The sequence below is a fragment of the Geotrypetes seraphini genome, chromosome 5, assembly GCF_902459505.1.
Source record: "Geotrypetes seraphini chromosome 5, aGeoSer1.1, whole genome shotgun sequence".
NCBI classification, from domain to species: Eukaryota; Metazoa; Chordata; class Amphibia; order Gymnophiona; family Dermophiidae; genus Geotrypetes; species Geotrypetes seraphini.
The window spans coordinates 101,094,038-101,111,941 of NC_047088.1; the positions used below are offsets into that span (position 1 = coordinate 101,094,038).

At 41.3% G+C, this 17,904-nt stretch overlaps 1 protein-coding gene across 1 annotated transcript in view; it reads left to right on the top strand.

Annotated features, from left to right (window-relative positions):
• The window catches only part of SETD1A (SET domain containing 1A, histone lysine methyltransferase), a 350,806-nt gene extending 335,319 nt beyond the window's left edge, over positions 1–15,487 (top strand). The window contains exons 18-19 of the mRNA XM_033946630.1: positions 7,063–7,200; positions 13,151–15,487. Coding sequence (XP_033802521.1) covers positions 7,063–7,200; positions 13,151–13,324 — 312 coding nt within the window. The 3' untranslated portion in view covers positions 13,325–15,487. The remainder of the gene's footprint in view (positions 1–7,062; positions 7,201–13,150) is intronic.
• The last annotated feature ends 2,417 nt before the right edge of the window (positions 15,488–17,904 follow it).

The following is a 17,904-nucleotide window of genomic DNA, read 5'->3' on the forward strand; positions in this document are numbered from 1 at the left end:
TCCTCCCCCAAAGGCCTGCACCCCCCTTGAAGGCCTGCACCCCCCTTGAAGGCCTGCACCCCCCTTGAAGGTCTGCACCTCCCTGAAGGCCTGCACCCCCACCCCGAAGGCCTGTCCTCCCTTGAAGGCCTGTCCCACCCCCTTGTAGGCCTGTCCCCCCCTTGAAGGCCTGCCTGCCTTCCCCCCCTTGAAGGCCTGTCCCCCCCTTGAAGGCCTGCACCCCCTTGAAGGTCTGCACCCCCCCAAAGGCCTGCACCCCCCCCCGAAGGCCTGCCCCCCCGAAGGCCTGCACCCCCCCGAAGGCCTGTCCCACCCCCTTGTAGGCCTGCCCCCCTTGAAGGCCTGTCTGCCCCCCCCTTGAAGGCCTGTCCCTCCACCTTGAAGGCCTGCACCCCTTGAAGGTCTGCACACACCCCGAAGGCCTGCTTGCCTGCCTGTCACCCCCCTCCCCCTTGAAAGCCTGCCTGCCTGCCCGCCCCACCCTGAAGGCCTGATGCCCCGACCCACCCTGTAGGACCGCTCGCCCCCCCTGGCCTCCCCGCACCACCTATGAAGCAGCCGCAGCAGGATCGCGACGTCAGCGATCCCTGCGCTGCTTCCTGCGCCGCGATCCCGCCCCTCTTCTGACATCAGAGGAGGGGCGGGACCGCGGCGCAGGAAGCAGCGCCCAAGTAGCTCAGGGATTGTTGACGTCACGATCCTGCTGCGGGCTGCTTCACAGGTGGTGCAGGAAGGTCAGTGGGGCGAGTGGTCCTTCGGGGGTGGGGGGGAACTGAACGGCAAGGCCGGGAGCACCCCCTCAGGGCTGGCACCCGGGGCGCACTCCCCCCCGCCCCCCCTTAGTACGCCACTGCTTAGGGGTGATCGTCAGTGAGAACATGAAGACTGCCAATCAAGTGGAGCAAGCTTCATCCAAGGCAAGGCAAATCATAGGTTGCATACGCAGGAGTTTCGTCAGCCGTAAGCCTGAAGTCATTATGCCATTGTATAGATCCATGGTGAGGCCCCACCTGGAATACTGTGTGAAATTCTGGAGGCGCATTAACGTAAGGATGTGCTGAGACTGTACTCGGTCCAGAGAATGGCCACCTGGATGGTCTCGGGACTCAAGGATCTCCCGTAAGAGGAATGGCTGGATAAGTTGCAGCTGTACTCACTCGAGGAACGCAGAGAGGGGAGTGACATGATCGAGACATTCAAGTATCTCATGGGCCGCATCGAGGTGAAAGAAGATATCTTCTTTTTCAAGGGTCCCGCGGCAACAAGGGGGCATCCGTGGAAAATCAGGGGCGGGAAACTGCACGGGGACACCAGGAAATTCTTTTTCACTGAAAGGGTGGTTGATCGCTGGAATAGTCTTTCACTTCAGGTTATTGAGGCCAGCAGCATGCCTGATTTTAAGGCCAAATGGGATAGACACGTGTGATCTATTCACAGAGAAAGGTAGGGGAGGGTTATTGGGATGGGCAGACTAGATGGGCCGTGGCCCTTATCTGCCGTCTATTTCTATGTTTCTAAGACTTTTCTTTTTGTTCACAGGTTCATAAGTCTTTTTCTAGAATAGATTATATTTTTATTTCAGCTCAATTAGTTCAACAAGTGCTTAAAACTTCCATAGATTCAATCATTTTATCTGATCATGCGGGTATATGGATTGAACTTCAAATAGATCAACAGGAATATAATAGACCTGTTTGGAGATTTGATAATACAATGCTTGCAGATACAAAATTTATTGAGTTTTGTAAATCACAAATTAGTGAATTTTTTCTGTTTAATTTATCAGAGGATAGTTCTATGGAAAATTTATGGGATGCCTTTAAGGCTACCATGAGAGGCTCTATCATTTCATGTTCTGCTTATATTAGAAAACAATTTAAAAAGCAATTTTCAGAATTGGAAAAAGAAATGAAAATTTTGCAATCTAAATTGATTAACAAATGGGAACATAATACGTTGCAGGATCTTTTAAAAATAAAAGGTAAATATAATGAACTATCTTCAAAATTAATTAGGAAAGATATTTTCTCCAAACGTTGTATTATGGAAATTCTAATAAGACGGGAAGACTATTGGCAAGCTATCTTAAAGCTAAAAAAAGAAGGAATAACATTATGGCAATTAAGGATGATAAAGGAGTTATACAAAATCAGATTGGGAAAATATTAAATCAATTTCTAACTTTTTATAAAGATCTGTATTCTTCCGAGCCTTATGCGGACAGGGAAAAGAATGGATTAGAATTTTTAAATTTAATTATTGGACCTAAGGTTCCGGTTCATATAAAAAGAAGTTTAGAAATTCCGATATCTCTAAAAGAATTAGAAAGCGTTGAAATCTCTTAGAGTTGGATCCGCTCCAAGTGGTGATGGTTTTACAGTAGAATTTTATAAAGCATTCCAAATTCTTCTTTTACCTCATTTGTTAAATTTATATCAGTCACAACTTACTAAGGGTTGTATTACAAGTACTATGGCTGAATCATTAACTATTGTTTTGCCTAAGCCAAATAGAGATCCTACTTTGGTTTCAAACTACAGGCCTATCTCTTTAATAAATGTAGATGGTAAACTTTTGGCTAAGATATTGGCTTTGCGCTTAGCCAAGGCTCTCCCTTATATTATTGATATGCACCAAACAGGATTTGTTGCTAAAAGACATTCATCTAATAACTCTAGATTAGCGTTCCATATGCTAAATTTAACCAAAAATATGAATGATCCGGCTTTTTCTGTATCTTTGGATGCAGAGAAAGCTTTTGATAGAGTTGAATGGAATTTTATGTATCAAGCATTAGATTGGTTTGGTATAGGTCCTGGATTTATACAAATGGTTAAATCATTGTATAGCTCAAGTTTCAAGTTTTATTGGGATTTGTTATCTACGCAATATCATATATTTCAGTGCGTATAACAATTGTTTTTAAAATAACAATTAACAAATTGGGGAGGACAAAACAAGATAATATAAACAAATTGTGGCATTCTATTACAAACTGGTACAAAAGGCAAAAGGGGTGAACTACAATTTTTTTAAGAAAAGAAAAAGAAACATTTAAGGAAAAAAAAACACATATGGAGGGGTCATGGAAAACATATATGGTAGGATCTCAAATCCAAGATATAAAGTGAAATAAAGAGTATTTTGGCGACCTACACATAACACTCATTAAAAACTGGGATTTAATATTTGTAGGTAATATTTTCTATATATTGAAAGCGTCCTTGAACAGAAAGCTTTTAAGGGAACGCTTAAATTTTTCTAAAGAAGGTTCATTACGTATAAATAGTGGTAAATTGTTCCAGAGCTGAGGTGCTATGACCGAAAAAATGGTAGATATCCTGGTCCCTATTATTTTTAAAGACCAAATAGTTAATAGATGTTGTTGTGTTGATCTGAGTGTCCTAGATGATGAATATGGTATCAAAAAATGGTCCAAAAATAGTGGCACATGTGATTGTTGAATTGTAAATGTTAAAGAGTATGATTTTAAAAGTTATTCTGTGTGTGATTGGTAGCCAATGAGCAGTTTGTAAAAGTGGTGTAACTTGGTCATATTTTTTTTTAATTTGTTATAATTTTTATTGCTGTATTTTGTATTATCTGTAGTCGCCTAATTTCCTTATTGGTTATGCCATGGTATAAAGTATTGCAATAGTCTAATCTCCCCTTCTGCAAGATTGAATATTAATAATAATTTGTCAGAGAAATTTAATTTGCAGAGGGGAGTTAGACAAGGCTGTCCTTTATCTCCTTTGTTGTTTGATGTTGTATTAGAACCCTTGTTATTAGCCATTCATCAAGCAAAGGGGATACAGGGTATTCCTCATTCTGATCAGGAATATAAAGTTTCAGCATATGCAGATGATATTCTGCTCTATTTGAGAAATCCAGAAACTATTAAACCATGTTTGCTAGAATTGATTGATACATTTGGAAAATTTTCAGGTTACAAAATAAATTGGAGTAAGTCTGAAATTCTTCCTTTAAATGTGTATTGTTCTAAAGGATTATTTGATTCTTTTCCATTTGTATGGAAAGAAGATGGCTTAAAGTACTTAGGTATTATCGATACAATTAAAGAGAATGAAAAACTTTTATTTAAAAAAGTTACAGAGTTGTGTGAGCAATGGAATCCATTATATATTTCTTGGTGGGGGAGAGTTCAAACTATTAAAATGATGATATTACCTGTGGTTTGTTATCAAATGAGTATGATATCAATCTTTTTTCATGGGTCCTTTTATAAAAAACTTAACGGTATCCTTATGAAATTTCTTTGGCAAGGTATAATTGCTTTAGTATCTCTTCAAAGGCCAATTGAGGAGGGTGGGGTAAATTTTCCTAATTTTTATAGGTATCATCAAGCCTATATTTTACGTCAAGGTATGTATTGGATCCTCCCAGAACTCTTTGAGAATGCACCGGATTGGCTCTATTTAGAATGGCGTCTCTTGTTTCCCTTAAATTTGGTTCATGTGCCCAGTATTAGAATACCTAGAAGATATAAGGAGAACAGAATTTTATCAGATACATGGAAAACATTGAGATATATTAGCAATTTAACACCTATTCCAATAAGTAAATATACAAATCAATCTTTATGGATGAATTCCAAGATTCAAATTGGCGGATCTAAAATCTTATGGAAAACCTGGATCATTGCAGGCATTCGAATTCTAAATGACGTTATTTCAGATGGTAAACTGCTTGAATTTTCATAGCTGCAACATAGATTCAGTCTTTATAAATCACAAAATTTTAAATGGTTGCAGCTGAAGCAGGCTATTCATGTAGGGTTCCCTGAATGGAAAAATCTGAATAATCAATATAGTCTGGAGTTCCTTTGTTTTCAAGCGGATTTCCTGGGACATCAAGCCGCTTTGTGGTATAAATTATCTGGATATGTGAATAAAAAAACAAAAAATGGTCATAGAGACATTTGGAGTATTGAGATAAGGCAGCAAATTTCTGCATCTCAATGGCCACGAATTTGGTCTTAGAGAATGAGATCTACAATGTCAGCATCTATGAGGCAAACTAGCTTTTTGGACCCCAGTTCGTTTGCAAAAGTTAGATAGATCTAAATCTAATAAATGCTGGCATTGTAATCTGGAAGTAGGGACATTGGATCATTTACTTTTTTACTGTCCCTGTATTAAATTATTTTGGAATTCAATTTGGACGCAGGTTAACCGTTTACTTGAAAATCATGTTGCTTTGTCTTATGATACTATTCTGTTTGGCATGGCTATGAGGAAAATAAGTCAAATTTCATCTTATAATAACAAACTTCTATTAATAATGACAGGGGTGGCAATTCAGCACATTACGGCTAATTGGAAAAATTATACAAATCTTAATTATTCTTTTTGGTGGAATTCACTTTGTCACATTTTTAAAATGGAAAGAGCAATTGCTGTACAGAAAGGTAATTATAACAACTTTATAAAGATCTGGGGGCCATTAGAGAATTATTGTAATGAATGAACATCGTTTTTCTTTCTGATAGATACATGTATTTTATTGGGGGGAGGGGGGAAATTGGATGATTAATATTTTTATTTAATGATTGGATTTTTGTTGTATTATGAAAATTTCATTGAAGAATTGTTGGGTGGGGGGAAAGGGTTATAATTTCTACTTTAATGGATTATATGTATAAGAATGTCAAGTGCTGTATATTTTATTAGTAATGTAATATTTTAATATTAATCACTTGTTTGTCAGTTTTAAAATGAATAAAGAATTTTTTTAAAAAAATGTTTTTATGTAAATTTTATATTGTACACCGCTTAGAAACCTGATTAAGCGGTTTAAAAATTCTTTTAATAAACTTGAAAGTTGTGTGTCCTTAATTCATCTGCTTTTGCGAGTATTGCTGCTAGTTCAGACTGTGACTAGGATGACAAAAAGCCCAGGACACATTGGAAAATAGTATTTGGTGTAGGCTGGGGTGGTCATCAATGGGAACTCAACTAATATGGAATATGAGGATGTTACAGGCCAGACTTTACTGTAGATATCCTGCAAACAACAGGATGGTTGGATAGGCTGGAGTGAGCTTGGACAGCAACTTCAGCAATTGGAACCTAGGACAATACCAGACTTCACAGTCTACGGCCCAGAAATATCAAAGAAGAGACGAGTTAATTTAATGATGCATTTTTTAATGGATATAATTTATGGGCAGACTGGATAAATCATTCAGGTCTTTATCTGCCGTCATTTACTGTATATGTCACATATGAACCATGTAGTATTGATAAGCTGTAATTCATACAAATAACGTACTCTGAAATATCCTTTTACCCAAATGGTTCAGTAGCCTGGGATGTTTACCAGATGGTGTGGAAGAAGCATCTTTGCAATTTTTTCTTAACTCCTGGTTTGACTAAGAGAAAACTGAACTTTAGTGAATGCACATGGTGGTTGAATTTTATACATTAAGTTCATATTTTTAAAGATAGTCTGAACTATTAGTTGGATTTGTCATAGATGAAGCTATTGATCATATAATTGGAATTGCTACTATGTCATTGATACTTATATGTATTTTAAGAGACAATATATTTAGGACCAGCAAACTGACTAGAGGACAACTGAAAACAAATCTGTCTCCTCTCTCTCCCCCTTGGGGAGAGAGCATATCTCCTGAGCCAGCTGCCACAGTCCCTCCACTCTCTCACAACCCAAAGGCTCTCCACGGGCCTACTTTTAAATTTCCTGGTGATCTACTGATGGTTCTCTCCTTGGGCCGCCCAAGCTTACCTTTTAAAACTCCTGGTATATACTTAGGGCTCCTTTTACTAAAGTGCGCTAGCGGTTTTAGCGTGCGCTACAATACTGCATGCACTAAACTCTAATGTCTCCATAGAGCTTGCTTTAGAGCTTGCGTTAGTGTTTTTCATATAGCATGTGGTTAGCGCACACTAATCTTTAGCGCACGCTAAAAATACTAGCGCACCTTAGTAAAAGGAGCCCTTAATCTTTGGAATTTATAGGAAAAAATTTCACATTCCTTAACTGCCACAATGACAACTTCCCTTTTGTTATCTTCAGGTAGTAGCAGATATGCGGGAGAAGAGATATGCGTTAGAAGGCATTGGCAGCAGCTATCTGTTCCGCGTGGATCATGATACCATCATTGATGCCACCAAGTGTGGCAACCTAGCACGCTTTATCAACCACTGCTGCACGGTAAGAACTAGATTCCAATTAAATAATCTTCCCATCTACTTTTGTCTATGCCAGTGTATTGCAAACTCTATGCCATGGTGCGATTCCAGGTGTGCTGCAAGGTGCCAGCGAGGAGAGGCACTGTTACCGGCTGACTACCTCCAGGACAAGCCTTTTGTAGCAAGAGGCACATCCTTTAGGCAGTGTGCTGGCCTCTCTGTGCCTCACTCCCGGCATACCAATTTCAGGTTAGCAATCTCAGGGCCCCGCCTGGAGGGCCATCATGCATGTGTGGATGACAACGTGATGCCACACATGCACATTGACATCAACACATGCCCGGAAGCCCTCCAGCCGCAACCCTGAGTTTAGTGTACCGCAGCTTGAAAAAGTTTGCGAGACACTGATCTATACTAAGTACCATTCTGTTACGTCCCTTCTGGATTCAATACATTAGGTGTTCAATCCCTTCCTGCTATCCGGGAGTTGCAGAAATCCTAACAGTTCTCTGAGCACATGCTCCTCCAACCTTAGAGAGAGAGTTGGGCCTCCTGCATTTCAATTTCTGCAAGCAATCTGTGCAAAAGTCTTCTGCTCTGCTCTTCTACTTTTTCTTATTTTTTTTTCACTTAAGTTAATCTTTTTTGGTGAGTGCCGTGAGACCCCTATCAGGTGGTCCTCTGTCAGAGGAATCGGCGCAGTCCCATGGAGCCAGACAGCTGCTTCTCAGATAAACTTTTTTGGGCCTGTAGAGCCTGCTGTTGTGTGCCACCCTTCTCAAACTCTCAGTCCATTCCCCTCGGAGTTCACTTGCTCTCTTACCTTGTCAGGGGTTTAAGTACAGGCTGTATGCGTCCTGAGTAAAAGTCCCTCTGGATTTCAGTATGCAGGCTGCATTTCCCACCCCCAGTCGCGTGGAGTGGTTTCTTGGGGTCAGAGGTTACAGTCTGAGTCCATCAGACTGGCAGTCTGAAGATCTTCAAGTTTCGTCATTTGGAGCGGTTTCTGAGGCATAAAATCCTTTCCTCCATTCAGCTGCAGTTTAAATATAGCTGACAGGCAGGCACTGCACAGACTGTAAGTACACCTCCATTATTTCCTATGGGAGCTTCAGGGGTGGTTTGTAGAACATAGTAAAACTCTTTTTTTCAGAGTTTTTAAGGGTAGAGTTCAGGTCTCCCACCCCTCCCCCCAAACCCCAAATTGCTATTTTTTTTTACTTTCGGATTTTCTTTATTTTTGCCGTTTGTGGCGTGAATTTGCTGGCGGTGGTCATCTTGGATTTTTATCAATCTTTTTTACAAAGTTTACCGTATTTTTCACTAAATACGAAGCACCTGACCATAAGACACACCCACCTTTAGAGGAGGAAAAACCAAGAAAACAAAATTCTGAACCAAATGGTGTGCCCTGTACCCTGTCCCCCCTCTGGTGGTCTAGTGATTGGCCGGGATAAGGTACAGGGCACATCTAGTAGTGGGCACGTCTAATGGTAGGCAGCCCCAAGCCAGCCTGCCAGCCCCAAACCAGCCAGCTCCAAGCCAGCCAGCCAGCTCCAGGCCAACCAGCCAGCCAACCCCAGGCCAACCAGCTAATTCTAGGCCAGCCAGCCTCAAACCAGCCAGCCAACCCCAGGCCAGCCAGCCAGCCAGCTCAAGGCCAGCCAGCCCCCCCATACCTTTAAAAATTCTGCCATCAGCCGGCTTCGCTCCCTCCTTGCCTGCCGTGGCAACCTTCGCTCTTCCGGGATCCTCATTTCCATGCCAGCGGCAAAACAAATCAGCGCGGCCATCAAGAGCAAGCTTTACGCTTTCCCGCTTAGCCCCACACTGCTTTACGAATGGCTGCCGTAAGTTCTCGCAAGTCCCTTGAGAACCTACGGCAGCCATTCGGAAAGCAGAGCGGGGCCAAGCGGGAGAGCATAAAGCTTGCTTCTGACGGCCGCGCCATTGATTTGTTTTGCTGCTGGCCGGGAAATGAGCTGGCTGTACGCTGGACCACCAGGTAAAAGAAGGGGAACGCAGACGGACGGACCGGTGAGGTGGTGGTTAAAAAAAGGTGGTGCGGCGGTGGGGGGGGGTTAAAAAGGAGGTGCAGTGGTAGCGAGCTGGTGGGTTTAGGAAGGTGGTGTGGCAGCAGGTGGGTTTTACAATGGTACGGGAGTAACAAAATTTGTACCTTTGCTTCATAAGGCGCACTAAGATTTCCACCCACTTTTGGGTGGGAAAAAAGTGTGTCTTATGAAGCTAAAAATACGGTAATTTCTGTCTCAAAACCCCTCAATTTGATTTAAAATCATTTGGGAAGGACTCCTCAACCCCTAATCTGTCGAATGTGTGCATTGATTGTGCCAGATCAGTGACCGTGTAACGCATTCCACAGCACGCTGGGGGAGGGGGCAGGAGCTTCAGGCTTCTCCGCCTCCAGGCCCTCGGAGCTGGTCTGTGCCCATGATTTCTGGAAAAAGTCTTGCCCAGAGGCTATTCTGGAGTCTGGTGCCAAACAGCTGTGTTCCAAGTCTAGGGTCTCTTTTGACACAGTGCGGGCTAGAGAATGACACGGGGAAAAAATTTGTCCCTGCCCTGTCCCCACGATCCCTATCCCACCTCGGTCCCCGCCCCATCATCCATCTGATCTCATTCACACAAGCCTCGAATAGATTTATACCAAATTAATTTATTAAAGTATAAAAAGAAACAATATTCTGTACAATTGTCATTTTATAAATCAGAATTCTGGCAGACGAACTAGAGGAAGAGATCTTCAGCTGGCAGAGCTTTGTTTATAAACGTTTATCAACACAGCAACAATACTACTTTATTCTAAAGCAAAAAGAAAAGAAATAGAATTATTTTTCTATCTTTGTCTGGTTTCTGCTTTCCTCATCTTCTCGTCGTTCCATCCACTGTCTGCCTTATCTCTGCCTCTTCCATATGGCATTTGCTCTATTTCTATGCTTCTACCAGAAACTGTCTGCCTCTCCCTTCCAACTCTCACTCCCTCTCCCAGGTGGTTTTTTGCATCTCTCCTCCCTTCAGATCCGGTATCTTTGTCCTCCCCCTCTCCCAATGCTCTGGTATCTCTCTGTCCTCTCCCTTTCCCTTCCTTCTCTGCTCTTCTCAATTTGTTTTCTACTTTTTGTCTACTTTCTTTCCAGTCCTCAGTTTCCCTTTCATTGTCTACCTACAGCTTGCCACCTCTTTCCCTCACCTGTTCCAGTATCTCACAAACTCTATCCTCTTCCCCAATCCATTATTTGCCCTTTTTTCTTTATATTCTCCTTTCATCCAGTGTATGCTTTCTCTCTCTCTCTCTTCTCCACTTCCTTCCAAAGTCTGCTCCCCTCTCTCTCCTCTCCCTTCAGCGTCTGCTCCCCTCTCTCTCCTCCCCCTTCAGCATCTTCTCCCCTCTTTCTCCTCCCCCCTTCAGCGTCTGTTCCCCTCTCTCTCCTCCCCCTTCAGCGTCTGCTCCCCTCTCTCTCTTCCCCCCTTCAGCGTCTGCTCCCCTCTCTCTCCTCCCCCCTTCAGCGTCTGCTCCCCTCTAGGACATCGCATCATCGAAGCGGGCCGGCCTAGCAAAGGCCCCGAGGCTGCCTCATGAAACCGCACTAAACTACTGCTTAGGGGCAGCTCTGTGCCGAAGTTAAAAGCACACAGAGCTGCCGTTGCTGGTCGGGAGGTGCGGAGACAAGGCAGGAAGCATACGCTGCAGGAGTCCCGGCGAAGGCAGGAATCCCGGCACAGCGATGGCAACAGGAAGTTGCAAGTCAGCTGACACCGGCACCTTTCGTTGCGGCGGGGACCCGAATCCTTTGTGGACTGGCAAGATTTGTTTGCGGACCGGCACCAGTCCGCGGACCGGCGGTTGAAGCTGTGCCGTAGGCAATCGCTGAGTGGCAATGCACCACTGAACACAACAGTTATAAAGGTGTTGTGGCATCTTCTGTAAGGAATGAAGGGGAAGGGCGGAGTGAACTCCCATGCCAGGTCTCCCTGAAGATCTGCTGATCAAGCTGCCCAGTTTCTTATGTCTTTTCCTCCCTTTGATAAAAATAGCTAGATGAGCATAAATATTAAGCAGCTGCTTATTTGTATTACTAGATGATTTTTTGGCTTTTTGATTTTTATTTTTGTATAATTGTGGAATCATCCAGGTCAAGCCACTGCTCAAGGAATTGCTCTTCTGGTTGCTAATTTGAACCAGTTTGATCTTGGGACTACCATTTCAAATTCTGCCAACTTGAAAGATTTTGACTATGGATGCATCAAACCTAGGATGGGGGAGTCATGTAGTTGAGTTTCACTCTCAGGGGACTTGGTCCTGCCAAGAGCAGTCTCTTCACATCAATCTCCTGGAACTGTAGGTGTTAATGGAACGCTCTAAAGCAGGGTGTCAAACTAAATCACATAAGGGGCCGAAATCTAAAACATAGACTGTCGCAGGCCAAATTTTTTATTAAGATACTTAGGGGTCCTTTTATTAAGGACACTAAATGCGCACCTTAATAAAAGGACCCCTTAGTCTAAGTAGAAGTTTAGGATTACAACCTCTCCCACACCGGCTCTCCCTCCCAAACTCTCCGACGCAAGCTCTGTGATATAAACAAAATAAATAACCCCCAGAACACAACAGTGGAAGAGATGCCTACTCTATCCCTCTGCCAAGCGACCCCCCTCCCCCACCCCATACAGCGGGAGAGATGCCCATTCTCCTATGGGAGGGGCCTTAATCAACCTGGGCCAATCTGAGCTTCAGATCGCTCCCTGGTGCATCCCAGAATGTACCAGGTAGGGGAAGGCCCAGTTTGGAAGAGGCGGGCCAACTGGTCGGAGGGTGTAGGCATCCCTCCGGTCAGCCATCTAATTAAAGTTATGGGGAGGTTGTGATGTAGTGGGAGAGAATGGACATCTCTCCCGCTGCTGGGGTGGTTTGCTTGTCAGCGAGACAGAGTGGGAATCTCTCCCACTGCAGGGGCGGGGGTCATTTGGCAGCGGAAGAGAGTGTGCATCTCTCCTCTGCAGGGGGTGGGGGTGTGTGGCAGCAGGAGAGAAAGCAAAATTACTTACCTATAGCAGGAGTTCTCTGTGGACAACAGGACAGGTATCCTTACAGCTTTCCCATGTCCCCTGAAACTTGAATTATTTTCTAGTTATTTTATGTTACTGACGGTCTCCTCTTCACACATCAGGTGGGAAGGTACTTGCATGATGAGGCCTTCTCCAAAAGCCTCTTAAAAGTTATAGAGCATTAGGTACCATCCCTACTGAGCTCCATTGGGATGACATCATGCAAATTTAAGGGAAATAAGCAGGTGTCCTACTCTTCTTGGAGAACACCTACTACAGTTAAGTAACTTCACTTTTGCCAGTCATGTAAGTTTACCCTATGTGGTATTCTAACTTTTGTCATCATCATTCCTTATTCTTAGTACTACTGACTGCAATAACATGTTTCTGAACTATTAACTTATAAACATGACCACCTTTAGGAGATTGTTCCTTTTTTTTTTTTAGCTTAGGACTATAGTGTAAAGAAGTCTGCTTTTCATGCTATTAAAACCTTGTCAACCCTTATTGATTATATATTCAAGAATGTACCAAAATTACTGTCACTGTGTGTTAATTTACTTCATCTTGCCCTGGAAGCTTGAAACATCTGTATCTCTACTCCTTTGTCAGTGCTGCTTTTTGGCTCGATTATTGATTAATAAGAATGAATGGTTTTCTACCCTGTTTAATATTCAGAATCTTTCATTTTCTCTGAAACTCCTTCAGATCTCCTCTTATTACTTCACTGTGTATTTGTCTGAAAGCATGTTTAAATTCTATGAGTATTACTGCTACCTCTGGTGATAAGTTACTCCAGGCAACTACCACCCATGTCGGTACAGAAGTATTTCTTCAGAGCCTCCCTTCCTCTGACTTCATATCATGACTCTTTCCCTCATTGCTATTTTTTGTTCGTTTCTCAGCCAAACTGTTATGCCAAAGTCATTACAATCGAGTCACAGAAGAAGATAGTCATCTACTCCAAGCAGCCTATTGGTGTCAATGAGGAAATCACCTATGACTACAAGTTTCCTATTGAGGAGAACAAGATCCCTTGTCTGTGTGGGACAGAGAACTGCCGGGGTACACTCAACTGATGCCCTGAACACCAAGCATGTTGCATCCTTTAATTATGATACCTTGTGGTATTCTGTGATAGTGACATAGCTACGATGGAGCCTACGGAGCCTGGGGCCCCCCACGTTGGGCTCAGGCCCCCTCTAACACTGTGGTAGCCAGTACATGGCTGATGGGGATGCCGAAGCCCCACCAGCTGGAGTTTCGCTACTGGAGACCAGTCCGCTCAGCCTGAGCAGCAGAAGTCAGCAGACTGATTCGGCCTCTGATGCCCATCACTTCCATGCTTCTCATTTCACATATTTGAACTGAACATATGCAGAAGTGCTGGGTATTAGAGACCAGATCAGCCTACCAACTTCAGCTGCTCAGGTTATGTGGACTGGGCTCCAGTAGGGAAACTGACTGGCAGGGCTTGAACATCTCTGCCAGCAAAGGTATGAGTGTGTGTGTGGGGGGGGGGTGGTAATGTTAACAACAGAGGCAATGGGAGGGACCAAGAGGAAAAACTTGGTTCTCCTCCCAGTCCACTCTTGAGCACTCCCACAAAATCAACTTGTGGCTACACCTCTGCTCTGTGGAACTCTATACATACAGAATATTCTGTAGGAGAATAACTCAGCTTGGTGTCGTCATTACAAAAAAAAGGCATGTGGAACAGTCTCTTATTTTCTGGTTTTTGCTTATATTAAGGTAGTTCACATGCACATCCACCTGCCTTGCTCATGTGGGAGGCCTAAGCATAAAAGAGATGATAATTTCTCTCTCCTTTCAGCTACAGTTTAGTTTCATCCACAGCAAAACAAATGTATGACTAAAGTGGTTCAAGTTTCTGGAAGCACTTGTAAATGTTTCATTTCTGTCTTCCTTATTTGTACTTGTCACCTCTATGTAGTCATCCAGAACAGTCTAGAAGACTAAGCATCCAGGGAATGCTTGCATTCTCACCTGCAGTGGCAAACTTGGTCTAAAAGATGTCTGTCTGTCTCATGTCTAAGTATATGTACTTAACACATGTTTAAGAGTGAACTACCACTGAGGTCAATACATAGTACCACGTTTTCCAGACTATTAATGTGCTTTTTTGTGTTTGTGTATCTGTACATAAGTATACAAACAAGCACTTTAATAGTCCTGAAAACATGATGCCTGCATTGATTTCTGGACATTCATTGTTAAGCATATGTAGAGCATAAGTAGAATTTGTAGCTTTCAGTTGGGCAATTTTCAAAGTCATCCATGTGGATAAATGATATACTCAGATATAGTGACTCTGAAAATTGCTCTCCCTCCAACTGACTAAACAGTCCATATTGGGTTCCACATTACATGTGCTTTGAATTATATTTGAAGGAGAGTGTTAGGATAAGAAAATAACACATGTAAACTATATAAAAATCCTACCCATACAAAAAGGCAAGTTAAGAAATTCCTGGGTACTTTTCTAACCACAATTTTAAGCATGAACTTTACATTTGAAATTGGTGCTTAGTCTGCCAGAATGGATTCCATTTTCTGAAAAGATAATATAAGATTAACACATCTCAATGACACTTCATAAAAAGACAATGGAATATATGTGGCATTCAGACTCATTTCTCCCTCTGTTTCTTCTTGTTCTTTATGCTTTTATAGATAAATAGATCGAATTTGTGCTCATGAGCAGGGTTTTTATTAGTTACCTAATATTGTAAGCAGAGGCCATTTTTTGTATTGCTCTGTCATTGCAGATGTTTTTTTTGTAATCATGTGCTTTGTTTTTGGCAACTACTGGTATCTGTTAAAGGACCTCATCAATATGCACAACTGTGGATTTTCCCGGAGGGGGGATGTTATACTTATTAACACTGTATGAAAGTGTTGCAAGTGTAGAACATTCTGAGACGTGGAGACAATGGCATTTGTTTTCATTGTGAAGATTATACCTAATCCCAGAAAGATTTCAGTAGTATTGCATATGGTTTGTTTCATAGGTAAAACACCTAATCTTTTGTCCAAATTCCTGCTTAAATTGCTTTACAGTGCTTTAGTGATGTCATCTGTATATCTCTCTCTATATATAGATATGTTATTTATCTATATACATAGATAAAATATGGTTGCTGTGTGATTTCCAATTCAACTATAATTCAGTCCCATTCTAAAATTAAATCTGTTTTTTGCATTCATTAACTAAACTAAATGCAGAAACAGTGCTCAGATTGTATTTTTTAAACAGTTGATGGCAGTATCCTAATGTAAAAATCTAATACCTATTTCATTCTGAATACCAATTAAAAAGAGGTCTAAGCTAGGAATAAAAATATTGCCCCATGTGCATGGACATTATTTAAAGAGATCATTTATACTTTATTTAAAACAGCAGCTTAGCCAACTTCTTGAAATTGAGGTTCCTTCTGGTTTTAGTCTCAAATTAAGCCTTCCTTCATTTTTTTAACAACATATATTTTGTTTCCAACATTTTTTTTTACTCTTTGGGGGGAATGAAAGCTACAAACTATTTGTTATGGCAGTGTGCCCTTGTTTTGTTTTGTTTTTTAAAAATCATTTTTTTTAGTTCTACACCTGTGTTGTATACATGCTTTATATGTAACTTATGGTACAGCATGGAGTGCTAATGAAGATGAGTACTGTGGTACCCTTGTTGAGAAATCTTCAGAAGCTGCAGGAGTCTTCTTTCTAAACTAGCCTCATATAAATAACGTTAGAAATCATTGTTTTTTAAAGCATTTGGTAGAAATATCTCCTAAAGCCTGGGTGGCCATGAAAATGCTATTGCCAAATTTATCTCTGTGGTTGCCAACGGTCACCTAGCCACTGGACTTTCTGCCATATTAGTGTTGGGATTGAGATTTCCCCTGGTCTAAGATTGCAAAAATATTCAAATGGCTGCTTCCCCATAAACACACACCCACAAATTAGGAAATAGTATTAATTTTATAATTTACTCTCATCTGACCACTTAGGGCTCCTTTTACGTAGCTGCGTTAGCGGCTTTATCACATGCACATTTTTAGCGCATGCTAAACCCCGCGCTAGCCGAAAAACTACCGCCTACTCAAGAGGAGGAGGTAGTTGCTAGCGTGGATGGCAAATTAGCATGCGCTATTACATGCGTTAAACCGCTAATGCAGCTTCGTGAAAGGAGCCCTTAGTCACCTGTATTCATAAAGAATAAAAGATGAAAACATTTTCTTCACATAGGTCTTCATTTCCTTCTCTTTTAGAAAAGAAAGTTGTAGACTATGCTTAGATGAAGGTGAGCAGATTTTACAATTTCAAGACTGATTCCACAGCCTTTTACACAGAATAAATAAAAAGGACACAAATATAAATTTTTTTCTTTAGGAGAAGAAAATGTGTAAATATTGTAAAGATGGATTGGAATTGTTTCTTGTAGAAACCTGCGCTATTTGCTGTGTATATAATCTGTTATTTCTTACCATAAAAAATGTAAATAATTTTTCCCTGCCACATGTTGAGTTGAAAATGTTCAAAATATCATTTTTTTCTGCTTTGGATGGTGCATTAAAGGTGATGTCACAGAGACTGTTTTCAAAGATGAAATGCTTAGGACTTATTTTAATTATTATGCTTTAAATTTGAAGAATAAATTTCAGTTAAGGGGGGAGGAGAAAAAGTCTGAAATGCAGCAATTTACTTGATGATTGTATAATTTTCCATTTGTAAAGGAAGGATATCAGACAATATCAGTTTGTTTGTAAGATTCAAATTCAGAGTTTTAAATTAAACAATGCTATCATTCAATTCTAGGGTGCCTTAGAATGACATTTTAAAGCTTTATCATTCAGGCCAGGACATCGTTCTAAAGCATTAGACATACAAAACAAATTCAGTTATGTTATGAATTTCATTTTAGCACCTTTGAGCAATTAAAAACAGTCTTGAAAATTTGCTTGCATTGCCAGGCTTTCTGCAACAGCAGATAAAGTTCTATGCCTTGGAACAACCCCTTCCCCCACCTCATCAAAACAAACTAATACCTAAAATTTACACTTGAAAGAACAGGATAAAGATAAGATCCCATCTTCAAATAGGTTGTGTGGGTTTTTTTTTTGTTTTTTTTAAAGGATTTCATCTTTTAGAACTGCTCTCTTTTCTGCCTCTGATGGTCCTTCTTGAGGTAGGATGAAACCACCTTGTGTACAAATATATATCTATATTTTGTTACTTTTAAAAAGCACACTGTTGGCGGAACTCAGACTGAATTTCCTATTACAGTGGACTTTTTCTGTATTTTGTCTTTGTCTGTAAATATGTTAATAATTTGTGCATTTAATTGCTACTCAAATAGTAATTTTTTATATAAATGTCGTTATACCTTTTATTGTACAAAAGAACAAATATGAATTGTCTCTTTATTTGTAGTGCAGTGTCTGATTTAAGCTGTAGCCTAGTATTTCTGTATCAGTACCTACTTAGTGCTCCAGTTTAATAGTAGGAAAACCATATTTCACTCTAAACCACTACTGACCTAATGTTAATTTAGGAGATTAATCTTCCCATTGAGACAATACTGAGCTAATCTATTACTAATCCTACTTTTATTGTATATAGTTTGGTTGTGGAAGAGGATGAA